Genomic DNA, 25,571 nt, shown 5'->3' on the forward strand with positions numbered 1-25,571 from the left:
GCATTTGAAACTGCTGGAAATCAGTAGGGCCGTTAATGTGCAATTTTGAGCGACTCTGGGGAAAGTGACCTTTTTCCCCTCCCCCGCAGCAGAGCTAGGCTTTAGCGGGGAGTGGGTGGGCAAGAAAACGTGTCAGGGGGTGACAGTCTTCTCCTGGCTGCAAAGTCACCGTACAAGAGGGGCCTCCTGACTCCTCGCCCCAGAGGAGCATCTCCCCACCCTCTGTGCCTGAGGAGGGGGCATCCTTTCTGCCACACAAAAGGGGCTCTTTGCTCACCGCATGAGGTTGTCCTTCCTGGAAGAGGCTTGTTTTCCTTTCCCCCAGGAAGGCATCCCTGCTTGCTTTAGGCCTCAGAGGGTAGAGTAGAAACTGGTGTTCCCTGTTCCAACAGAGAGAGACCCAAGGAGTGGCAGATCCCAGGCTTTTTTCGCTTTCTTTCTTCAAAAGGGTGTTCCAGAACAGCCCTGTTAGGATGTAGATTCCTAGGTGGTTTACCTAGAGGTTCTCAAAGGGCAGGTCTGGTGAGTTGCTCTTGGCAGGCCTTGGGTTGCCCCAGCACTGTCTGATGAGAGGAGTCTTATGTGAGGGGTCCTGGAGCAGGGCCTGGAGGGTGGTACAGAGTGATCCAGAAGCATGCGCTGGGGAGAGCCAGTTGAAGGACCAGAGAGGCCCAATCTCAGGGATGCTGCCTGAGTAGGCTATTCTATCCCAAAGCAAAGAGTGGCCCAGTAGCCCGGGCTGAGGGCAATGAAGTAGAGGGGGATGAACACTGTATTTTCACTCTGGGCTCTGCTCCTTTGCACCTGTGTGAACTTGGGCAAGTCATTCAACCTCCCTGAGCCTTGACCTCATCTGTAAAATGGGGAGAGTGAGTTCTGTCTTGCATGGTGCTGGCATCTGGTAGGTACTCAACAGTGGCATTTGATCTCTTTGCTGTAATAGATCATTTTGACTTGGCTCATGGGTCCCTGGGGCAGGCTTCAGAGTGTCTGCTTGTGCTATGGGAATAGGGGACATGGTTGGCTAAGCCTGTGCCCCTCAGAACTCTGCCCATACACATCCTTCCCCTTCCAAGGACCCCCTACCCCAGGCCAACCTGGCCCGGCTTCTCCCCAACTCAGTCTCTCAGCAGAGCAGCTGGAAGTGTAGATTCCCATGATTACTTCCTTCTTATTGCCTCAGTTTTCTGATGAGTGAAATGAGGCAGGTTAAGATGCCTTTGGGGTTCCTTCCAGCTGTGGCCAAACCTGTGCGATGATTAGTCCTGCGCTATGCTAGCTGAGACAGGTGAAGGCAAGACACTTTGCAGCCCTGCTGTCCATGCACGCTGGGGCCCTCGCTGCCTCCACGCAACCCTCAGTGCAGCCTCAGTGATATGGGGCAGTGTCTGGGTGCCAGGGTTACATTTTTGACCCTGAACTGACAGGAAGAAAGGGGACAAGCACTCTCCATGACTGTTAAAATCCAGGAGGCCTTTCAGCTAGAGTCTGGCTCTGCTACTTCCCTTGTATGACTTTGGACATGTTATTTCAGCATTCTACATTGAGGCTCCTGACTCACAAATGGTGGGGGGCAGAATCAGGTGGCCCCTGGGGAGCCTTTCAGTATTGGCAGACCCACACGGCTGGGACAGCTTGCTCTGAACCTGAGCTGTAACGTTTCCCCATGAAGATCCATTTGGGCCTCATTGTTTCTGTGTGTGGAAGTGAAAGCTCCTGCTTCCCAGGTGTTTTAGCCGTGGGACTTTGGATAAGTCCACCGACCTAGCTGAAGCATGGGGCCTTTACCTGGAGGGTGGGCACGATTTTAGCTGCTTCATAGGTTCAGGAAGCAGAAGAAAGGGTTAACTGTAAAGTGGAGGGCTGAGTTTGGTGGATTACAAGGCCCATTTTAACACCTCAGAGCAGAGTGGAATGAAGGCAACTGATTTTTTTTTTTTTTTAAGATTTATTTATTTATTTGAGAGAGAGAAAGAGAGCAAGAACACACGAGTGCAGGGGGAGGGACAGAAGGAGAGGGAGAAGTGGGCTCCCCACTGACCAGGGAGCCTGACTCAGGGCTTGATCTCAGGACCCTGGGACCATGACCTGAGCCAAAGGTGGATGCTTAACCAACTGAGCCATCCAATTGCCCTTGATATGCCCTTTTGGAGCTCGAAGAGGGAATAATATGACAGCAGTATGGTTCAGGGAGAACACTGGCCCCAATATTTGGAGAACCTATTCAATTGCCTATCCCTACCCCCTGCCCAAAGCTGGCTCTGAGAGCATGGTGCCCATTGAGGAGGGACCTGGCTTTCCTGAGTTTCCTCAACGTTGGTGGCAGAGGAGCCAGGTGGACTTGTGGCGCTCACCCCTCCTGTCCTCAGCAGACTACTGCAGGCCTCTGCTCCTCCTCCCTGTCCTCGAGGCGGGGCTCTGGGGCTGCTGCTGCCAGGGGTTGATCTGTGGGCTGGAAGCTCCTGTGAAACGTGAGGCCAAGGAGAGCCAGGGAGATTCTATCACAGGGTTTTAAAAATCTTCTCCCTTCTGGGCTGTGCTAAAGGCCCTCCTTGGCCTCCCTGGCAGGCATTGGAGGGGCGGTGAGTAGCTTGTTTTTGGCTCTGGAAGCAGCAGCTGAGCATCTCAGGCCCCCCCAGCTCTTGGAGCAGGGACTGCTGTGTGCTCCCTGGCACTCCTCTGTCTAGGCTGTATGGAGAGGGAGCCTGTCCCCCTCCCCCTTCTAGGGAGCAGGTGCATCCATCAGCCTGCACTTTGCCACCAGGTTTATTTTCTGGAAACTCTGAATCACATGCATTGTTCTCCTGTTCTGAAACTTCCCCTGGCTCCCTGTTGCCTATCTGTTAATATAGCCATTCCTCCTGGCCTGGTGGATGCCTCCAATGTCTTCTATTCTCCTCCTCCCTTTCTTCCTTCCCTCTGTCCCACACTCGCACACCATCTTTTGATGCCCGTGATGATCTAGAGAGGTAACCATGAAGGAGACAGAAACAGAGCTACTCTTGTCAGCCCCATTCCTTTCCCAAGGCAGCCCTGGGCTCTTCCCATTGTTCTGGATCCTTCTGAGAGCATTCCTTGTCTGAGCCCAGATTAAGCTCCTGTCTCTGAAGTGTTCTTGCCTCTAGCGACATCCCAGCATTCCTCCAAGGCTTGGTCAGGACCAGCTCTTCCCCTCACCCACCTTCTTTCCAGCCTTGGAGTTCCCTCCATTTCAGCCGGCACTCAGCCTGCATGCCTTCACCCTGACTTTCAGCTCTTTCTGCAAAGCTTGGTCAGGCATGAGACCACACTTGTAGTGGGTGGGTGGGAATGGACCTTGTCCAGGTCTCTCCTGGGGACCTAGGTCCTAGCATTGGAGCAGAACGTGGGGGTCCACGTGGGGCCAGAGTTGGACTCATCCAGGAGTGTAGTTCGCTGTCCTGAGGAGCCTGAGGGGTCACTTTGCATCAGGATTTGAAGTGCTTCTTGGTCATCTTCATCTATAGGAAAGCAGTTAGCCTATAAGGGAAATACTGAGGGAGTGTGGCATTAAAGTTCTCTTGTATTCAGCCCGGCGGCCTCATAAACTCAGGAGAGGGGGTCGAGTCATAGGAAGGGGCTGGGAGTAAAAAACCTGAAGGGATGGTCACTAGGCCCATCATGTCAGAGCATCAGACAGCATGCTCTAAAGTTGCTTCTAGAACACAGTGTGGCACCAGGTGGAGTGTGTGGGGACTCTCCTTATTGGGGTGGAGCCTGTGGTCTGAGCAACAGGATGGATTGCCTCTGAGGCCACTGCTGTAGAAAAAAAAAGCCACCCCTGGTCCCCATCTTGAGCGGCTCCAGTTCCAAATGGCAAGTGGCAGGAGGACTGGGCTTCATGATGCTTTGTCTGTCATCCTGGTTTGGGGACTGGCCCAGGAGCTGACGAGGTAAAAGGTGACCATTCCACAGTGGCTTAGGTGGCATGAGACCCCTCAGGACTCCTAGAAGGAGCCAAGAGGGTGATTAAAAAGCTAAGAAAAGCCAAAGAAATGCTGTTTCATGGATTCAGGGAGCTTTTCATTTACCCCCAGGCTTCTGGGGCCTGGGAGACCCTATTTCATTAGTCAGAGGTGCAAAGTTTCAGGTTACTCTCCTACCCTGTGGAACTTTCTGGATATTGCTTGTGTAGCGACACTGCCTCGGGGCTCGTGGTTGTTTGTTACATCCATATATCATGGGGGGATCTGGCTTGGCGTGACACTCGTGATAGTGTGCTTATAGCTGTTTTGATTTGGGGTGGGCAGAAGTTGACCAGAAGCATCAGTGGCTTCCCTCCCGATCCTCTGGTGAGAAGACTTATGCCCCTAGCCCAGCCACCAGAACACAAAGTAGGATAGGTAGGAGTGCTTAAGTCGCCGGGTCGGCCTGTTCAATGCCCTAGCAGCTTGTCTTTTTATAAACATCTTTCCTGAGAGAACATGGATATATAATAGACTGCATATATTTAAAATACAATATTGAATAAATTTCAACATGTGTATATACCTGTGAAACCACTGGCAGAGTGAAAATAGTGAATGTACCCATCACCCCCAACCTTCTCTTGGGCCCCTTTTTAATGCCCCTTCTGGTGCTACCCTCTCTCTGGTCATCATTGATCTGCTCTCCATCCTACTGGATTAGTTTGCACTTTCCAGAGCTTTATACAAATGGACTCGCACAGTGCAGCCTCTTTTTTGTCTGATGACTTGTGTGTGACCCGCCCATGCCGCACCTAGTGCTGGTTGTCCCTCTGTGTTTCTCAGTAGCAAGTCCATGGATAGACTCAGTTGGTTTATCCAGTTACCTGCTGGTGCGTGTTTGGGTTATTTCTGGTGTTTGGCTGTTGCAAATACACTCTGCAGCATGTGTTGATGTGGAAGGAGCACTCAGCAGGGAGCCTACAGGCTGGCTCTGTCGCCTGTTCACTGCATACATGTTCCCTCTCCTATCTGAGCCTCAGTGTTGGTTTCTGCTTCATCAGGAGGACACATATTTCCTAAGGTCCCTTCAGCTCTGATGGCTGGCTGTCTTCCTGTTTCCGCATGGTTGGAGCACCCCATGGCCCAGCCTGCCCTGCTGCGCTCATGGCCCGTGAGGGCCTGGTCAGGACCTGGATGTTCCGGGCACCTCACTGCCCGAGCCTCCCCCTGGAGCCAGAGGGGAAGGTCTCGTTGCTCAGCAGCTGCAGGGGCTTAGGCTAAGGACTGTGGAATTTGGAGGGACCCCGGACTCGGACTCGTGCATGAACCCCCTGCAATGCTTGCCCAGGCTCTGCCTGAGTACTCCCAGGGACAGGACCCTGCTTCCTCGTGTGGCGGCCTCACCCACCACTGCGGACAGCCGGCCCTCTGATTCTATCGGCTCCTGGGGAGGAGGTGGACAGGGTGGGGTGAAGCCGGGTCTGTCCCGCTCCTTCCCCGGCTGCCTGGCCTCCCTCCCTGCTCCCAGCAGCCTCAGCAGTGCCCTACTTAGACCCCAGGGAGGGGTCTGCCCATCTGTTCACCGTCATGGGCCGGAGGGGGCGGGGCAGCAGCAGATTCATGTCGCGTGCGTGGTGCCAAATCTGGAAGATTAAACCCAAATCGCTCAGGTCTTGGGAACAATGGAGTGGTTTCCCTGCAGCCTGATGTCACCCCTGCCACCTGCTACTCCGTCCTGGTGGGTCAGGAAGCGCTGTGCCCAGGCTTGCCCTGCCTTCCAGAGGCTGCTGAAGTAGTAACAGGGTCCCCAGTCACCGGGAGGCGAAGTGGGAAGGCGAATTAACAAAGAGGCACAACTAGCTGGGTGTGGAAGGTGGAGCCACACAGTGTTGGGGTCAAACCCCAGTTCTGCAAATTACTGGTTGGTTGGGTGACATTAGGCAAGGGATTTGACTGCCCTCGCCTCCTCTCCTCACCCAGGTGATGGAGACAGTTGTGCCTACTTCCCCCAGGTTGTGATGAGGCTCTGGTCTCACACGTAGCCTAGCTCCTGACACATGCTTAATAAATAGTCTTTTCTCCACCCATCTCAGCCCCAAATGACCTAAGGGCTCTGGAAATCTGGCAGTTTCCTGTGGCAGATCTCAACTCTTGGGGCCACCTGATGGCTCTAGTGACTGGTCTCCCCTCAGGATCAGACCGATTGCCTGAGGGAGGGGTTGAGTCTGAGCTGGAAAGTGAGTGGGAAGGGCAGTGCTCAGCTCAGGAGCTGGGAGTGGGAGTGGACTTGGCAGAAAGCACAGCAGAATGAAGAAGCCGAAAGGGGTGGTGGTGAGGATGAGGTGAAGTCTGAGCCAGGCGAAGAAGCACCTGCTATTTTCAGCAAGTTCAAATCCCCTGCCCAGATCAATGACATCCCGGGACTCAAGAACTGTGCTAATGTGACTGGAGCCCAGCCACCTGTGAGCTTTTATTCAACAATTATAGAGCACAGATAAAAGGAAAGGGTAAGTAGCCAGAGCCAGTAACAGTTCACCAAGAACATGCTGTAATAAATGTCACCCTGAATTAAGGGTCCTCTATTTTGTGCTGTCCTCTTTGATATTTTCATCAAAGGCTTGAATAATGGCACCAAAAGCAGGATTATCAAATCTGCGGGTGACATGGAGCTGGGAGAGGCTGGGTATAGATTTAATAGTGGAACCTGGCTTCAGCACCTGGAACACCATCAAAAGCCTGGAACAAACCAGATATGATCTAGTAGCACTAAGTCAGTGAGTTCGTGCCCTGACATTGAAAAGAACAACTGCTCAGCTTCTGACAGGAGAGGTCTGGCTCTCAATGTACATAACAGGCACTGACTTTTTTCTCTTACCTGGATTTTGCTACCAGAATACCCAGGCAAGGACAAAGAGATGTTCTCAATCCTCCCTGGGTTGGATCAATAAGCAGGAGAGCAGAGAGAGGAGGAAGGATCACTTTAGCTGTGAGTTGTCAGCTTGAGGGAAGAATGCTGTGGTTCTCTCCAAAAAGCTGGCCAAGTGGGGGCAGTGGGCTCCTGGGAATCACTCCCACAGATTACACGACAGGGGAAGATGGCATCTGCTTCCCAACTTGGGTGTCTACGTCAGATATGAACTTGCTGCTCCACCCTCTGCCTGTTTGAACAAGGGTAAAGAATACTGGGGAGAGTGGCAGGGCTCACTGGAGGCTGTCTGCACTCTTGCCACCTGGCATGGTCAGGATGTGTGAGTGTCCTGTGAGTCAAGTAGACACTGGAAAGTTGGGGGGGCACCTTTGCATTTTTCATATCATTCCACATAAGAGCATTAGCTGTGGGGCCAGAGGAAGCTGTGAGGGGACCCCCCAAAAGGGCTGGAGCTGTGGGGACACTGGGTTGCCCTCTGTGGAACAGGCCAGTGAAGAGGCTCCTGTATGGTTTCCAAAAACCCCAAACAGGGCCCTGGAGAGCCAGTACTTGGAGCCAGGGCACAGGGAGGGCTTTGCTTGTCTTTTTAGCCCTCATAGGCAGCCCAAATGCAGAGTAGCCAGAAATAGAGGGTGATGGAGAGGGATAAGAACAGGACTCCTTCCCTCTCTAGGTCCCTCTGGAGCAGGGAGGATATTAGTAGTAAAATGGATTTGAGATTAAAGTTTTTGACTCAACTGAGAGACTGGATTTCTTTATACCAAGAATGACCACAAAGCTTTGGGATTGACCCCAGCTGTTACTTAAGAGCCAGGAATGGGGGACTCAACCTAGTGTTGCTAAGGGCCACAAAGGGAGGGAGAAAAAAGCCATTTCTTCCTTGTGGCCTACCAGGTTCATACAGTACAATAATCCTGTTGTTGGAGCCTGAGAGCCATAGGGCTTTTAGCTATCAATAAGGGGGAAACCTTGCTCCAGTAGCACCACTTCCCACATTCTGTGACAGGAGGTCAGGGGTTCCAGGGATCACTCAATGTCACAGTAACAAGCAAGCTCTTCATCTCTTCCTTCTGCCATCTTCAATGTGTCCACGATGTCTTCTCTTGTGGTCATAAGATGTCTGCCACTGTTCTGGGCATCACACATAGACCTGGCAAGGTCCAGTCAAAGTAGACTGGCATTTCTTCCACAGTGGTTTCTTTCAGGAGGAGGGAAGCCCTTCTACCCCAGCAGACTTCCCTGAAGAGCCCATTATCCAGAATTGAACCCATTCAGACTTACTCCAATCTTTGGAAAGATACCGGAGGTCACCATGATTGGCTTAGTCTCTGGAAATGACGATGGGAAAGGGTGAGCACCTGAGGAATGTCAGTCCTCTGCTATCAAGGTGGAAAGGCGCAGGGATGATTTTTGATTAGGTAACCAATAATGTCTGCCACAGTGGTTCACATGACAAACTCCAGGGCAGGTGTGGTGGGCTGCAAGCTCTGCGTGAGCCTGTAAGTCAGATGCACACTTAGGCTGTATTAATAAGAGAGTAGCATCCAGAGCGAGGGAGGGAATGGTCATAGTGTCTCTGTGGTGGCTGGACCACATATGGTGTGCCAAGACCCAAGGGGAGGAGTAAGCTGAAGCTCTTACAGAGCAGGGAGTTGGATGGGTAGGGTGGGGGATCTAATTGCACTGTCATGGGAAGTATGGATGAAAGAATAGGGTTTTTAACCTGGAGAAGACTGGGAGGTACCTTTCCATGTGGGGAGCCATCCTGAATCCTTTAGTGAAATGCCCACAACAGAGAAAACTACATCATGTGGTTCTAGAGAGCACAGCCAGACCTGGAAGCAGTTCTTATCTCCGTAGAAGGAAGGCATTCATGGTCATTAGAGCTGTTGCTCAAGGAATGACAGAGCTGCCTCATAGGGTGAGGGTCCTGTAAATGGAGGCTGTATGACCATGCTGGGAAGGTGATTCTTGCTTTGGGAAGGAGGCTTGATTACATGTCTCCCAGGCATGGAGGTGCAGGCGAAAGGGCTTGAGCTTAAGAGTCAGAGGGTCCTGGATGGGCTTTGCCACTTACTAGCTCTGTGACCTTGGGTGAATCACTTACCCTCTCTGAGTCTCATCTTTCTCATCTACCATACTACCCTGCCTCACACGGTGGTTGTAGGATCTGTAAAGTCTATGGTACATAGTAGATGCTCAAGAATGAACGGACTGTTAATTCTCTGGTGTCTCCTTTACCTTTGAAAGAAGCTGGCAAGGACACCAGCTGTACAGTACCCTCAGTAGCCAAAAGTGTCCTTTGAGCCTTTTCTACCCTGGATGAGGTAGAAAGAGAGTTTTTACTACAGAGATGAGGACAGAGCCCAACAAAGCCCAGGCCAGGCTTCCTATCCCAGCAGCACCTGTGGTCTCCCCAGTGGGACCTGGGCACTCTGGAAGGATAGCGCCTCTCCAACCCTGATGATGGCTCCCAAGCAGGCCAGGGATGTGGGCCTTCATCCTGCCACTCTGATCCAGTGGTCAGACCAGAATATTCTGTGGCTGGGGATGACCTGGTCACATGCTCCCTCTTTAGGAAACAAGAACTGTTGGAAGAGTGTTGTTTTGGGAATTTGGCCTGGGTCAAAGCACGACCTTTCCCCCAGGAATCTTTGGCCCTTTCATCTGAAGGACAGGGGTTGTGGGCTGGACATTCTGCTTCTCTTGGTCCCAAGTCTAGGGCTCCGGGCAGAGGTTGCCCAGGACACATGGTGAAGTGGATAAAGTGTTCATGACAGCCCCGTGTCCTGTTAATGGGTTCTGTGAACCACGTCCACCTGGGGGAGGGGCGGCCCTACCCATGGGCACAGCATGGTAAGTTATGCGGGACACTCTGTTGGGACTGAGCAGCAGCCCTGGTCCAGCACATCGATGGCCAAGGACGTGTCCCAGTGGTGGGCGTGGCTCTCAGATATACATTGGTGACCTCACTGTCAAACTGTCCTGGCTTTCAGGACCTTGGGTCTTTCTGAGCTTTAGTTCTGACATCTGTAAAATGGGGATGTTAATCCTTACCTAAATCACAGAGTTTTCCAATGAGCAGATGAGATAAAGTGAGAGAGCTTTGTAAATGGAAAATACCATAATGTGGGGAGTTCATGGCCAGAGATCACTGACGCCAATTCCATCATAGCCACTGGCCTAAGGGGGTGGCACCACACACAAAACCCTCCCCTGATGCCGGAAGCCTGAGGAGCAAGGGTCTCCTGGTATTTGTCCAGATGTGCATGTGGGAAATTTCCAGCGTCAGAATGACTCAACCTCAGAGATTAGCAGCTTTCATCTGGGCCCCTACTCTGTGTGTGTGTGTGTGTGTGTGTGTGTGTGTGTGTGTGTAGGAGTGGAAAGTGAGCCTATTTGGATACTAATCCTGGCTACGTCATTATCTTGCTTTACGACCTTGAGCATCTCACTTCCTCTTTGTGAGCCAAAATTTCTTCCTCTGAAAAAGGAGCTGGGCCAAGGATCCAGGAGAGAGAGAGAGAGAGAGAGAGTGTGTGTGTGTGTGTACTTCTTTGCAATCTTCCAAAGGTGGTGGCAGTCCCCAAGGCTGTTGTTCCAACATTATTGCCACCTGGACAAGAGGAAGGGACTGTGTCCACTGTAGACCTCTTCTTTGGGGGGGGTCCCTTGGGAAATGGAGTCTCTCAACCTTCAAACCTGAACCCAGCTCTGGGAGTCCAAAGGGGCTCCCACTGTATGCTTCTTAGTGGACATGGCCAGATGTGCTCTGGCTGGAAAGGCTGGTGTAGCCAACATGAGCAGTTGCTCTTTCCTCCGGCAATATGCCTGTCCTACAGAAGTCTTCCCTTGACCCTGGCTTTCTGAGATGAGTTGTGGGGTTACTGGTGGGCTTGGTGGAGGGCAATACTGAGCCTGTAAAAAGAGCTAAATGGTCTTGAGTGGGAGTTGGGAGGATCTCAGGTAGACAGGATTTCTTAGCTCCATCAGAGTCCGCCATCTTTGGAGGGTGACATTTTTTAGGTTTATAGTATTCCCTCTCACCAAGATTCTGAATTAGAAACGACACGTTCTGAACAGCTCTGTGACTTCTGCCGAACCTTCCCTGAAGCCATGGACCACGCTGGTGAAAGAACACAGCCGGGTGGGTGAGAGCACATGCTGGCGGGCCATTGGGCCTGGGCTCAGATCCCAGCTCTGCCACCGATCCACAGCTTGATCTTGGCAAGTGAGCTGCTCCAGGCCTTGGTTTGAGTGGACCCATGATTGAGAATAACATACGTATCTTGCAAAGGTCATGGTCCTCAGTTATAGAAAGACTTATAAGCTAAACTCCTTTTAGAATTTCTTGAGGGGGCAGGACCAGCCGCTCTATGAGGCAGAGATTTTACTAGATCGGCATGTCCCAAAGCGTGCTCCGTGGAACACCGGGTGTGCGGAGATGACATGCAGAGGGTCTGGGGCTGCGAGCGAGTTTGGGCAGAGCTGGGTTATGTACAGGTAAACAGCTGTGTTGGCTGCAGGGCTTTCCCCAACCTTTACTAAGCCCAGATAGCTCAGGAAGCTCCAAGAGCGAGTGTTTTCTTAGCACTCAGTGTTTCCTTAGAATCATTTGCCTGTGGAACTCTTTTCCCACAAGGCATACCACAGGACACATTTTGGGAAGAGTTGTCATTGCACGCCTCTTTCTCTCTGGGCTCCCAGGAAGATTCTGCCTCTATCTGAAGCTTACACAGAGTAACCACATCAGCGGGGATCTTGGTATATTTATACCCCACATCCACTCTGCGGTGCTGGTTTTCTATTTTTGTTTTGCTGTACATATATTTTTTAGTGCAGGATGCCTCAGATGCTGTGTGGAAGCAAGGAGGGTGGAGATGGCATCCTGTGGAGATAAAGAGCCCGCAGTAGTTCTCCAGATAGTTCTGAGTCCTTAGGAGCTGGAGGCAGGGGCTGGGGTGCAGTTCATCACTGCCATCATTCTGATCACCCCTCGGGACACTGGGGTGAATGTAGCCCCTTGGGGATTCCTTCCAGTTCTGATCATTTTGCCCCCAGTGAGGAATAAAGGAGGGCAGATGTCAGATGTGTATGTCATACAAGAGCTGCTTAAGAACGTAAAAGCAACCTTGCACTGGTCACTGCTGACCTCAGAAATGACGTCATTTCTATTGCTGCATTTAGCTTTGCTAAGAAGACAGAGAGAGCCGGGCCATGGGCAGGAAGCCCTGGCTTGTGACGAGGTGGTCTTAGGTATGGGTGAGCCAATTGGGAATGAACGTCCCGGCCTGCCATGGCCACCCTCAGAGCTGTGGGCCAGCAAGGAGCATGTCCCAGGAGCCTGCCTGCAGGGGCAGGGAGCAGCCAGGAGCACTGTCACATGGAGACGGCTGGGTCCTGTCTCCTGGGAGAGGGGTCTTTCTTTGAACTCTGAACTCTGAACCCCCAATAAATAGATCTCTCCCTGTATATTTCAAATAATCCAAGTGTGTAGATGGGGGGCCTTGGAGAAGTTGCCCCTACCAACCCCCCAGCTCCCTATTTCCCTGGAGCATTTCAATCTGCAGGGAGCAAATCAGAGAAATCAATTTAGTGGGTTGTGATCAGCATTTTATAACATGAACTAGGATAGAAAGTATTAGAATGCTTTGGTGGTGATAGTGGGGGTTAAGTGTTATTTCATGAAAGATAGATAGGCAGAAAGGCATGCAGATAGATCGAAATGGGGTTGTGGTGGATAAGGTGTTACTATAGGTTGTACTCAGGGACATCTGGGAGCCTCTGGCACCAGCTGAGAGGGTGCATCTGCTCCCTGGGTCTGTCCTGGGGACTGGGGCCCCAGTTCCAACGGAGTTGTCCCTCCACACCCAGAGAGAAATATACCCTGAAGACAGAGGCTTGTGATGTGTCTTCCTTTGAAAAAGACATTTTTGTGTCAATCAGACCACTGATGCCTGGGAGTCCCCACTGGTAGAGAAGGGAATCCCCATTCTGGCAGACAAGGAGGTGTCATTGTCAGCTGGGGTGTGTCCAGTCAGACTCTGCAGGCTGCACGAGGAGGCGGAATGCTAGATTTGGAATTTTCAGTTCTGGTTCTAATCCTGGGTCTGCCACTCACTGCTGTGTGACTTACGGAATGTGACTTGCCCGCTCTGGGTTTCTGTGTACTCACATACGAGGGGAGGACTGGACCAGGTGATTTCTCTTCTAAGGTCTTATCTTGCTCCTATAGTTGTTCCAGGATGGCACTGAGAAAATCTGGGTCTTGGAGGAAATTACAAAAGGGATGCCAGTGTTGCTCCCAGATTGCTTCCTATCACTCCTGAAGCAAAGGGTTTGGTCAGCCTGAGGCCGATCAGCTAGGTGTGTCCATAGACCTTGGTGGTGGCAGGGGGATGGCCGCTCCCTGGCAGTGCCAAGGGTATACGATACAGAGGCAGCTGAGCCTGAGCCTGGTCTCCATGGACAGCATTTATTAGACGCCATTCTCAGTGTGAAGACAGATAGGCAGGAGGGGAGGAAGGGAGGCCGTGGCAGCCATAGCCTTTGGGGTCCAGGGGCTGCCCGGGGTGGGGCGTGGGCGTGGGGGCGTGTCACCCACATGTATTGCATATTCTGTGGCAGTGTGCCCAGGCATAAGGCATTGGGGAAGCAGAAAGGCTGCCTGCAGTGGGAGGGCGTGAGGGGGGAAGCAACATCGGCCTTCCAGCTCCCTGGGAAAGACCCAGCTGGAGACCGAGCAGTCTGCCATGCTCTGCTGAGGACTGTTTGGCCTCCTTCCTCACCATCTCCCTGCAACTTTGGTTGTGGCTCCCTCGGGACTGACGGGACAGGACCCCTCGAGGGCAGGGTCACACACAGGACAGAGGCAGCCAGCACTGCCCCCCAGCCCCACACATAAACACAGAGGGCACCCCTGGGTCCCGGGCCCTCTTCTCCTTGGCACCTGGGCAGCCAGCTCCTCCACACCGAGACAGGACTGACACACAGGCCAGACGTCTTGTCTTTCAGGGGTTCCCAGAGGCTGGAGCATGCGGCTGGGGTGCAGCCGAGGCTGAGCACCCTCTGGGTCCCCCACCCCAGCTTCTCTGAATACCAGGACTGGCCTTGCTCAGCAGTGGTAGGGCGCTGACATGGGCACAACACAGGAGGGCAGTCTTGAGTGGGGGAAGGCCCCTCACCCGCCCCTCGATGCTGCCCTGAGACAGTTCCAGCTCCAGCTGTGGATCCCAACAGTGGAGTCTAGGGTCTCACCTCCATCTGCTGCTCTGTGTCAGGGTTTCTGGTTGCAGGTGGGGTCGGCAGCGGGCACATCAGGTCCAAACTCCCTACCTGGGAGGGGCATCCCTTGCTGCAGCCTTAATTTATCTCCAGCTACCTGGGACCCGGGCACCATCACTGGCTGTAGAGCCAGGGATAATGTCCCAGTAGGATATGCTTGACAGTTCTCTAGCTCATTCTACCCAATTCCCAACCCCCTAGAGCCCCAGCCAGGAGCTTGGCTTTCTTCCATGAGCCTCAGCCCTGCTTCCTTGTTTGTGAGCAGGCAGTCCAGAGACTGAGGGGTCCTGCCTACCTCAGGGTCCCAGCCAGAGCCCCTGGCTCCCTGCCAAGTGGCGTAGATGCTGAGCCCCAACAATGGCTCAGTCCTGGGGTCTGCCTCCGGTTTAAGCCCCCGTGGCTCACACCATGCCTGGGTGTGTAGGGCAGGAGCTCTGCTTTCAACAGTGGGCAGAGGAGTCAGAAGGAAAGGGCGCTGAGGCTTAGAACAAGCAGCCTGGGTTCTTGTTCCCCTGTGCCTTTTGCTATCTGTGTCACCTCGGGCAACTCACTTCCCCTGTCTGGGAGTCAGTGTCACCTGTAAAACGGGGATGAGAACTCCTGCCCTGGTGACCTAACCGGGGCATTGTGAGAATCAAGCGAATGAATAGTCAGGACAGGGTTTTCAGAGGCTAAACTCATTCCACAGATTTAAGAGTTGGTTGTTGTCAGCAGTGGCCGGGGATGGCAAGTATGAAGTTTTCTGTTCAATTCTAAGGGCAGTGTCTGAGGCTGGACTTCTCTCACCCCTATGTGGGCTGGAGGCCAGTAAAGTCTCACCTACCACTAGACCACCCTGCAGCCTGGAGGGCCACTACCTCCCCCTCGCTTCCCTGTCCCTCCTGCAGCCTGCCCGTCCTTGTTTCAGTCGGCCTGCCTTCTGGGGACTAGCTCTAGGGACTGCTGGCTTTCCACTTTCTCCATAACTGCGAAGCCATGCAAAACAACACAAAAGGTAGTGGGAGGTTGGGAGACACAGCTGGGGATGGGGAAGGGGAGTGGGGCTGAGTGGGGGTGACCTGAACAAAGACACCCTGGCTTTTGGAGCCTCGGGAAGGTGGGAGACCTGGCAGGACAGAGGTATAAATAGAGATGCAAACTTACACGGAACACGAAGTTCCCTCCGCACGGAGGAGGAGGGTGGGGGTGGTCTGGGTACCAGCAGGGCCTCTGAGAACTGGGGAGCTCCTTCGATTTCCAGAGGGACGGGAGGCTCCCAGCTTCTGCCTTCCTTCCCCCACCCCCACCCCCCGAATTTCACATTTCTCGGAATTTGCAGGGCACGGATGTCCTGAGACATCCTCAGAGCCCGGGCTCCTGCCGGCTGGTGCACGAGCAGGCACAGTTGGAGATGGGGGGGTCAGGGGAGGGGTGAGGAGGGGCGTGGGGGGAGCCCCGAGGGGCCTCCTCCAGGACCCCTGGGGCTCCTCTGGCAGGAGCGCCCCCTCCCCCGCCCCGCCTGCACCCCCAGGCGCTCCGGGCCCCGCAGGGGCGTTCACACGGAGCTCCTGCGCTTCATGAGGCCGCGGAAGGTGGACAGGCTGTGCAGGCCCGTGGACACGGAGCTGATGGCCGAGCGCTGCGCCCCGCTGCACAGGCAGCGGTGCGAGGGCGTGTCGCTGTAGCGGCCGCCCCCGCCCGGCGACGAGTGGCTCTGCTCGACGCACGTGTCGGACGTGGAGAGGTCCCGCGGGATGATCATGGGGATGGAGTACTGCAGCTTCTCGCGGCTCTTGTACCAGAGGCACGAGCACATGGACTGGAAGTGCAGCACCTCGGCGTACACGTTGCGGAAGCCGCCGCCGCCCGCCGCCGCCGTGGACGAGGCGGTGTCCGTGGTGTGCGCGCTGCCACCCGCGCCCCCGCCGCCGCCCCCGCCCGCGCCGCCCCCGCCGCCCCCGCCCGCCTGCCCGTTGCGCGTGAGCAGCGCGCGGTGCTCGGCGTCGCGCTTCTCGTCCTCGGCGTTCATGGTCATGAAGCGCAGCACCACGAGGTTGAGGAAGGCGCCGATGACCGTGAGGCCCGTGAGGATGTACACGAAGCTGAAGGCCACGTACTGCGGCTGCGTCTGCAGCGCCTGGTCCTTCTGCAGCGCCACGTAGTCGCCGAAGCCGATGGTGGTGAGCGTGATGAAGCAGTAGTAGTAGGCCTGGAAGAAGGTCCAGTGCTCGTAGTAGGAGAAGGCGGCGGCGCCGATGCACAGCGTGCTGATGCACGAGAAGAAGCCGATGAGCACCATGTTGGCCATGGACACGTCGGCGCGCCGCATGCCCAGCCCCCTCTTGGCGCGGTGCAGCAAGTACTTCACGAAGGTGTTGATGCGCTCGCCCAGGCTCTGGAACATGACGAGCGTGAGCGGGATGCCCAGAAGCGCGTAGAACATGCAGAACACCTTGCCGCCGTCGGTGCTGGGCGCTGCGTGGCCATAGCCTGGGGGAAGGCGGGGGAAGAGGAGAGAAAGCACGCACTGTGGGGCCGCTCTTCCAGAAACCCTGCCCCTTCCCCCGAGATCTCTGCCCTCCACCTCCCCCGGCTTGGCAGATTCGGGCCTCTCCTTCCAGCCGACACTAACGGGTGCATCCTTGACCCCCCACACCGTGCCAGTTCCTCGTTGATGCTCTTGGTCGACTCCATAGGGTAGGTGGGAAGGAAAGGAGGAAACTGGGAGGGTTAAGCGATTTTTCCAAGGTCCCACCGTTTGGAAGTAGACCAACCTCACCTGCGTGTGAACGGGAGTCTGTTTGGCTACAAAGACCTAACTTTGCTAAATCTAGAGAAGAAGCTGACTCATAATGCAGTGGGAACTTCGTCCAGAGGTAGCAGAGATAGTGTGAAGGGTACTGGCAGGTCATCTGGGAGACCTGGGTTCTAGTTCAGTGTCTGGGGGCTTTGGACCTGTTCCTTGTCCTCGCTGGACCTCAGTTGCCTTGCTGTAAGGGGTGGGAGTGGACATCCCATGATTCACTGTGGAGGGAAGGACACTGAAGCATGCATGGATGGCTCCTTGATGACTCCCCTGCTGCCAGCCAAAGCTTATGAGGGTAGTTGGCAACTGGGGCCCTCCAGTCTCCCTGAGGCAGCTGGCCTACTAGTGTCAGGGGAGAAAGGAGACATTGCCTCTCTGCCAGCTGGATGAATGATGCTCCAGGGTCTTCACTGGCCCAGTCTGGAGCCCTGGGGTCATCTTCTGTGCCTGGTCCTGAAGTAGAGTCTGTCCTCATGGAGAGGTGGCTTTGCCCCTGGTAAAGCAGAGACTTTGCCTGTCCTTCCAGGTGTTTCTATCACCAGCCAGACAAAACCGACCCCTGTCTCCTCCACACTGCCCCCAGCCTTCACTAAGCAGGGAGCTGGGCAGAGGCAAAGCTTCCCTCTGAACCAGCCACGAAATGGCCTTAGGTCAGGAGTTGTGCCTGGAGACCTGGAGGGGAAAAGACCCTGGATAGGAACTCAGAAGCCCTAAGCACACATTCTGGCCCTGTCACTAGGGGCTGTGTGACCTTGGGCAAATTACTCCCCCCCTCTCAGAGCATGTTTCCTTATTTGTAAAATGAGGTCTGCTGGTCCTGGTCCTGCTTTTTTCACTGGGCTGTTAAGATACTTATTACTTTTATTAGTAGGATTATTATAATAAAATAATGCTGGTTGGCAGGATTTCCAATTTCCTCCTAAGTCTTATCAAAATGTAACCAAAAGCTTCTTTTTCCATGCAGCTGTCCAGGATTCCTCACTGGAAAAGATCTTCTCTGCTTTGAGTGGCACTGAGAATGTTCAGCTTTTGAACTCTAGGGCCAGTATTACCACCATCCCTGCTCTGTTCCCTAGGTCCCCCAACCACATATGTACAGTTAACCACTGGCTTGGGGTGAAAGGGTGGGCACTGCAGCACCTTGTCATGTTTCTGTCAAGCTTCCCCTCCCCGTTGCCAGCCACACCTGTGGAGCATGCCCAAAACATGTGGATGGCAAGGTAGGGCACCATGTACTTTGGTGTCTATTCTGAATTAGAATTCTGACTCTGCCATTGGCTGCTTTATTTTTGTTTTTAAAAACAAAACATGTGAGCCTCAGTTTCCACATGTGTAAAATGGGGCTAGTAAGTAGAAAGTCTGTCTCACAGGGCTTTTGGGAGAAATAAATGAGATAATGTGTATAATGCACTTAGCCCACTTAGCCTAGAGTCTGGTACATATCAAATGCTCAATAATGGCTCACTATGATTAGTAATGAATGAAGTGCCAGATCTCCCTCACATTTCCAGGCGGGGGCGGGGGGGGGGCGGCAGTTCAGTTCCAGTCAAGCTGGCATCTCTATTAGCCCAAGGCCATTTGAATCTTAAAGCTCAGGAAGATCCGGGGACAGCTGCTTGGAGTGTGTGAGGCTGTGGGATGCCCTTAGAATGGACTCCCCTGCCCTCCACCAGGGCACCTAGCTGGTTGACTGTGTCACTCTGTGCCAGGGGCCTGGATAGCTGAGCTGTTGAGCTGCCATGCCTGCCTGGCCTGTCTGTGTCCCAGCAGGGCGAGAACAGATTGTGCCCGCCAGCTCGGCCAAGGCAGCCAGACCACAACTCACCTCGACAGCTGGGCAGGCCTGAGCCAGAGCTACATCTTATCCTGTCCTTCCCTGTCCCCCAGGCCAGCACTGCCCTGGGTGTGGGGGAGGGCATGGCACTGGGGATGGGGCTGGACATTGATTGGGTAGCATGGGCCCAGCCCCAGCTTGACCACATGCTGGCTGTGTGACCTTGGGTGAATCCATTCCCTTTCTGGACCTCTTTTGCCTTGTCTTCACTCTGGGGGATTGAGCTGCAGCTGTTAATACCCAGCCTATTGGGTGGGGGGATGGGGTAAATGGGTGACAGGCATTAAGGAGGGCACATGATGAGATGAACACTGGGCATTATACTTATGTTGGCCGATTGAATTTAAATTAAAAAAAAATTTAAAAAATACCCAGCCTGGTTGCCCAACACAGCTGCCGTCAGGAGTAAAGTAGAGACTGGCTGTGCAAATACTTCAGAACCTGTGGGGCTCGTGATGAAGCAGTGGTGATGGGATCTCACAGGGAAAAGGCTGCCTGGAGTGTGGTCAGGGCAACCTCTGTGGGGTCAATGGTAAGGACCTCCCCTCTCACCACCACCACCACTACCACCTTGCCCTGTGCTCATTCAGAGGCTCTGACTTCTCTGGGACCCATCGTTATTTAGGAAAACCCAGTGTCTGCTGGCCTGGCAGCACTGTGGCTGCCCACAAAGCCCCCAGCTGCAGAGAGGTCATCCCTGGTCTAAATACAGCCCATGTCCCAGCAGACGTGAAGCCACCTTCTTCCCCTGGGCCTGTCTGCACCCTCCTGGCCTCTGCTGGCTCAGGTCCTGAGGGCCTTTGTGTTTTCCCCAGCTCCCAGCCAGAGGCAACAACTCCTTCCTCTGCCTGCCTTCTATTGGTGTTCAAAGCAGTGGCACAGCCAGGCTTACCCAAAGGCTTTTATCAAGCCAGAGCCTCATGCCCCGCTCTATGCACTGTCCTGTCCAGGGTGGCCCCAGCCTGGATGAACCTCACCCTTGGGGTCAGATGCCTCCTGCTGCCCACCCTTCCTCCCTCCCTCCCATGGGCTGAAGCTTAAGGTCTTATCCTTCAGATACATTTTAGACTTTAATCCCGAAAAACTTCCACAAGGCCATGATTATGACTATCTCTGTTTTATAGCTGAAAAAGGCTGGAGAGGCCTTGTGAGTTGGCCAAGGCCTCTAGGACTTTCTGACTCATCGCTCATTCCGATGCCTCAGAGCCGATTCATCACCCAGGAAGGGTGAGCAGGATGGGAAACTGAGACCCTGAGAGGAGTGCCATCCACTTGGAGCCTCATCCTTGGGCACTGCCCGGAGCCAGATGTGGCTCAAGTGGCAGCAAGAGCGCCATGCCCGGGAACCAGATGCTTCTCTGAGTACCTGGCCCAGAGTAGGCGTGCCCTCGTCCCCTCATCTGTTCCCTTGTCACTGGGTGAAAGGGCAAGGGAGCTGTGAGGACCTGCTGACGTGGGCTCCCAGCTGGGAGGAGTGCCAGCTAGGGTGGAGCCACTCCCGGGGGGCCCTGGAACTTCTGGGAAGTAACTGGGAGTTTGGCAAGGCCTGTCTGCCTGCCAGCAGGCCCGCCGCCTACCGGGTCCTTGCCCACGTCAGGCGTGGGTTTACGAGAGAAGGGGCAGAAGGTTGTCCCCACCTCCTTGCCGTCCAGCTCTGCAAGTCTTTGGGCAAGGGGCTCCCTCAGTCCTTGTGTATCGCTGACACACACAGAAGCTGTGCTCTGGGGCTGATTCCCCGAGGACCTTCCCTCACAGGCCTGATGGACTGACCAGCCACAACTCACACCTCGACCATGAGACTCTAGCCACTCCCTCTCAGAGTACTGGCCCGGGCTGTCACTGCCCCTCATTCTCCCAGCCACCCTTCCTGAATCCACCAGACTCATGGGTTCTCAGAGCCAGAGAAGTGCTTAGTGATCCTCTGACCCAATCCTTGTGGTACAGATGAGGAAATAGAGGCCCAGAGAAGGAGAGGGAGCTGCTCAAGGTCATACAGCCAGTGAATGGCAGCGCAAGGACTATATCCCAGGGTCCTCAGTTCTAAACTCAATGCTCTGCCCTCTGGTGTCTGGCTCAGTGTGACCAAGGTTGACTTGTTCATTCAACAAGGCCCCAGCAGCCCCTGCTTGTGAGCAGCTCAGCTAAGAGATGGTCCTGGAACCTGTCTGGAGGCATAGAATTCACCTGAGGAAGCCAGGTGGCTGGACATGTAAATTAATTATGTGGTCTGACATAAATATTAATTATGGATATTTGGGGCAGCAGGAAAAATGAGAGTGGGGCACGAAGCCTCCAGGCCTCAGTTTCTCTGTTTTCTTCCTGATAATCACCAAGGAACTCGGAAACTGGCCAAAGCTGTCTTCTTGGGAGATGCAGAGGGTGAGGGGTTGGAACCCCCACTCCCTTATTGGATTTTCTTTCCCTGTGGCCTACTTCCTTCTAGTTAAAGCACACATTATCAGTCTGAACCCTTGGTGATGGCCTTGGCTGGACTGGGCTCAGTTGCCCGTTCTCCACTGACTTCATGTGCCCGACAGTCTGAGTGCCTGACCTCTTACCCCTGGCCTAGCTGGCTGCAAAGCTGGAACTCTGACTACAGCCTTGGGTGGAGATGAAAGCATGGGGCTACAGAGGTGGGAGATCTGGAGGTCTGACCTGGCCCTGGCCATAACTGGTTTTGTGTCTTGAGCAAATCCTTTCCCTCCCTAGGCCTGGATCTTCCTCCTCTGTGACATGCAGGTTAGGGCAAGATAAAAGGTTCCCATCATTTTCCCTGCTAGGGGATACCTTTTATTATTTTTTTCTATTAGTCCACCCATTTGTAGAGTCTAAATTTTGAAAGATTTATTTATGAAGTACAATGTGTCGATCAGTGCGGTGTAGCTACGAGATAGAACGGGCGTTGGATAGATAATTGTGAAAGCAAGAATTAATTCTTTCCCCATCTAAGTGAATTAGGAGCAGCCCTGTCAATCAGACTTCTGATTAGCATGGGCTGATTCTAGAGACTGAATTAAGTTATTGTTATGCTTTTAAATACTGAAAATAGATTCTTTCTATTTTCTACAGGGGATCTTGGTGGTTTGGTGGTGTGGATGACCACACAGTGCCTGCAGCCAAACAGAGACCACATTTGGCCGAGCAACTCATCTTCTAGTGTCTAGTGAATATTAATTGAGTATGAATAGTTTGGGGGAAACATCAAGATTAGATGGTCTTTAAAGTTCCTTTTGGCACCAGCAGTCTGATGCGTGTTTCCCAAAGTTAATTTTCTGGAACACCAATTCCAACAGACTGCTATAACTGATGGATGAGCAAAGGGTTGCTTGGTTTGATTAAATTGGAGGAATGCTGGATGCTGAATTTAAGAGGATTGTTATCGCTGGATGTAATTGTAGGCTTCATCAGTGCCATACCTGGGCTAAGGTGTGAGGCGGGTCAAAGTCAGGGGAATGTGCTAAGTTTTCTCACTTATTTGACCTTAGAGGCCTTTCCTTTCAGTGCGCATTGGTGGAGAGGTGTTCCTGGAGCACAGTTTGGGAAATGCCTGTCTTTCACCATGAAGCACTCTAAGGTCTTCCCTCTAGGTCTTTGACTTTGAGATTCTCAGATGTCCAGTCCCTGGTTGGCCCGGCCCTTCTGTAGGTTAGAAACACCAGCCCTTGGCAATGCCTGGCTGCATTCTGTTTCCTGGTTCCCTGTAGACCTAGTTATCTAATGTAAATACAGGCACCAGCCCGGCTAATGTTTGCCCTGAGGGAAGATGGATCAGACCTATGGCCTGAGGCACCTGAAGGCTTGAACTCCTAGCCGAGCTGGGCTGGTGCTCAGAGGTGGACACGGGGCGGAGGATTGACCTTGGAGATGCCTGGGCCTGGTGGGGCAGCCAGAGAGAAGTGGGGGCTTGTGGGAGACTCAGGCCTCTACAGGGAAGTAGCTACAAGACCCAGATGCCCCCTAGAGGGTGGCTGGGCTCTCCCGCAGTGTCTGCAGAGAGCAATCAGGCCTGAACCCGCGGGTGCCCTCAAAAGGCCCACTGAACATCCTGCCTCCTCAGGGCCCAGAGGTGCAGACAGGGAGCCGCCCCCTTGGACTGAAGATGGCAGCAGAGTGGAGCCAGGAAGTGGGACAGGAGGCTCCATAGGAGTCTAATTGGTGTGTTAAAGGAGATGAGGCGGAAGGAAGCTGGCAGGAGTGCCCAGGCACTTGGAAGGAGGGAGGAGGCTGCCGGGCCTAGGGGAGACGCGGAAGGGAATACAGGCCTTCTACTCCAGTTTTACGGTCCAGCTCTCACAACACCTTTCCCAGAACCCTCTGGGATCTTCCCTCGTGCTGGAGGTCTGCTCCCCGCTGCCTGGTGGCAGTGCCGGCCTTTCTGCTCTCAGGTCTGCAGAGGAGCTCTGCGGGGCTCTGACCTCCCAAGGGGCTGGCAAGTCCCCTCAGTGTCCAGCACTAGGCCTGGTGGGAGCCACCGCTCAGAAAATGCTGTTCCACCTGGAAGGTTGGGGTGGGTGGAATCTCCCCTTAGACATCCAGCAGGGGGAGGGGAAGTGGCTTTCCGGCAGGAAGGCCTTCAGTGACTCACACCTCCGTCCTTCCTGTGGCCCCAGGCCCCTGCAAAGTGAGGTCAGCTTCAGGGCTCCAGAAGGAATCCCCCTGCCCTAGGCCTGGGAAAGTACCAGGGCCTCATGGACCTGGGGTGGGGGAAGGGACCAGGGTACAGAACTGGGTCTGGAGTTTGTCCCTTCCAGGCTAGAGCTCCCAGGAAGGATAGCTCTGTAGCACAGCACCCTCCCTCCCTCCCTCCTGCCCCTTCCCAAGGCCTCTTTCCCATCTTCCTAGCTCATCCTCCAGCTCTTCTCTCCATTCCTCACTGGCAGGTGTTCTGCCTGCCCCTGCTTTCCCACCAGACTTGCCACCTGGGGGCCCACTGCTCTGCACCCACTGCTCTGTCCTCTCTCTGTTTTAGCTCTGCCCCGTCCACGGGAGCCCCCCTGCAGTAGTTCAGGGTCCTCTGGTGTAGGACAGCCCCTGCCACTCCCATCCCCCACCCTCCCCTGGCCCACGTGGGATTAGGGGGAGTTAAGGGGGAGGGTGCTGGTGTCATGGAAAATCCCTGCGGCAGCCAAGGTCAGTGTTTGCAGACACAGCCTGGCCTGGAGCCAGGCCTGCCTCCCTGGCCAGCTCCCTCTGGCCTATCCCAGAGGCTGGCTTTGCACAGGGGCCCTCCAAGGCACCCCAGGGCTGCTCTGGGTGCCTGCGGCTGCGAGACCAGTCAGTCCTGGAGGGTGAGACACTATGGAGTTCAACTCGCTCATTTTATAGATGAGTAGACTGAAGCCCAGAGAGGGACAGGGACTGGCCCTAGGAGGCATCAAGTCACTAGCAGAGCCAGGAATGGCTTCCAGGGCCCTCTGTCCTCGTGAGTCTTTTTTTTTATTTATTTATTTTTTTATTTATGATAGTCATAGAGAGAGAAAGAGAGAGAGGCAGAGACATAGGCAGAGGGAGAAGCAGGCTCCATGCACCAGGAGCCCGATGTGGGATTCGATCCCGGGTCTCCAGGATCGCGCCCTGGGCCAAAGGCAGGCGCTAAACCGCTGCGCCACCCAGGGATCCCCTGTCCTCGTGAGTCTTAACTTCAGAGGGGAACATCCTAAAATCTCTTCTGGTAGGCCAGGAATAGTGAAGGCTATCGTGAAACTCCACTAAATCAGGGGCTAGCTTGAGACTGGGTTAGACTTGAGGTTGGCGATGGGGCCAGGGTAAGTAGACCCAGATGAGGTCAAACCATGGTCCTTGACCTCAAAACACTTTCTATCTGAAGTGAAACAGAGGAAACGCCTCAGTAGAAGCACTTTGGAAAACTTCAGTGTCCTGTACAAAGAAGAGACTGTTATTACACACATTATTCAAATGCCTGGCCTTGGGGGGAATTATCTTAGGAAGAATTGAAAACAGGGGCTGAAGGAGGGCTGGAGGTGGAGACTTCAGTTGGGCCATCAGGAGGGGCTTCCTGGAGGAGGTGGCCTTTGCCCTGAGCTCTGAAGGATGGATGGCGAATGCAGAGTTCTGACAGAGGGGAGCTGCTGAAGCAAAGACACAATGCAAGATGTGTGGCACAGTAGCGGCAGAGAAAATATACCTGTCTGAGGCTAGTGAGCATTCTCACAAAGTGGGGGAAGGGAGACCAACAGACTCTCAGGAAGGCAGCTTTATGATACGCATCAACAGCCTTAGAAATGTGTCTGCCCAGTGACCCTGCAATGCCACTTCTAGGAATCTCTGCTGGGAAAATAACCAGAGATTGGAACAAAGATTTATGAACAAGGATGTTTATAGCAGCATTTTCATTGTGAAAAATTGTAAACAGTCCAAATGTTCACCAATAGGGTTTGGTTAAACATATTAAGGTATATTTATGTGGTGGAATATTGGGCAGCCATTAAATATACTCTTCAGGAGTCTCTTAATTACGTAGAAAACCACCACAGTGTTAAATAAAAATGGCAGGATGCAACACTTTATGTAGAAGGGGATGCTATACTAGATATATAAATATAAAAAAATGTATCTACACACATGTAGAAAGAGAAGCTGGAAAGAAATATACTAAAAAGCTTATAGAGTTTATCTCTGAATCGTGGGCTCATGATTAACTTTAATTTGCTCTTATGTATTATACAATATATATTTTGTATAAAAATCTATTATTTTTATAAGTAGATAGCAACGCATATTATAAATCTAACTGATGAAAACTCTAAATTTTTTGGAGAAGAAAGGTACACTTGAGCAGCGTAGGTTGGTAGG

At 53.5% G+C, this 25,571-nt stretch overlaps 1 protein-coding gene across 1 annotated transcript in view; it reads right to left on the reverse strand.

Annotated features, from left to right (window-relative positions):
* Positions 1-13,309: 13,309 nt before the first annotated feature.
* KCNK3 (potassium two pore domain channel subfamily K member 3) overlaps positions 13,310-25,571 on the reverse strand; it is a 38,309-nt gene continuing 26,047 nt past the window's right edge. Inside the window, exon 2 of the mRNA XM_072770768.1 lies at positions 13,310-16,608. Within this exon, the coding sequence (XP_072626869.1) occupies positions 15,674-16,608 (935 nt within the window). The 3' untranslated portion in view covers positions 13,310-15,673. The remainder of the gene's footprint in view (positions 16,609-25,571) is intronic.

This window comes from Canis lupus, chromosome 12 (assembly GCF_048164855.1).
Source record: "Canis lupus baileyi chromosome 12, mCanLup2.hap1, whole genome shotgun sequence".
Taxonomy (NCBI): domain Eukaryota; kingdom Metazoa; phylum Chordata; class Mammalia; order Carnivora; family Canidae; genus Canis; species Canis lupus.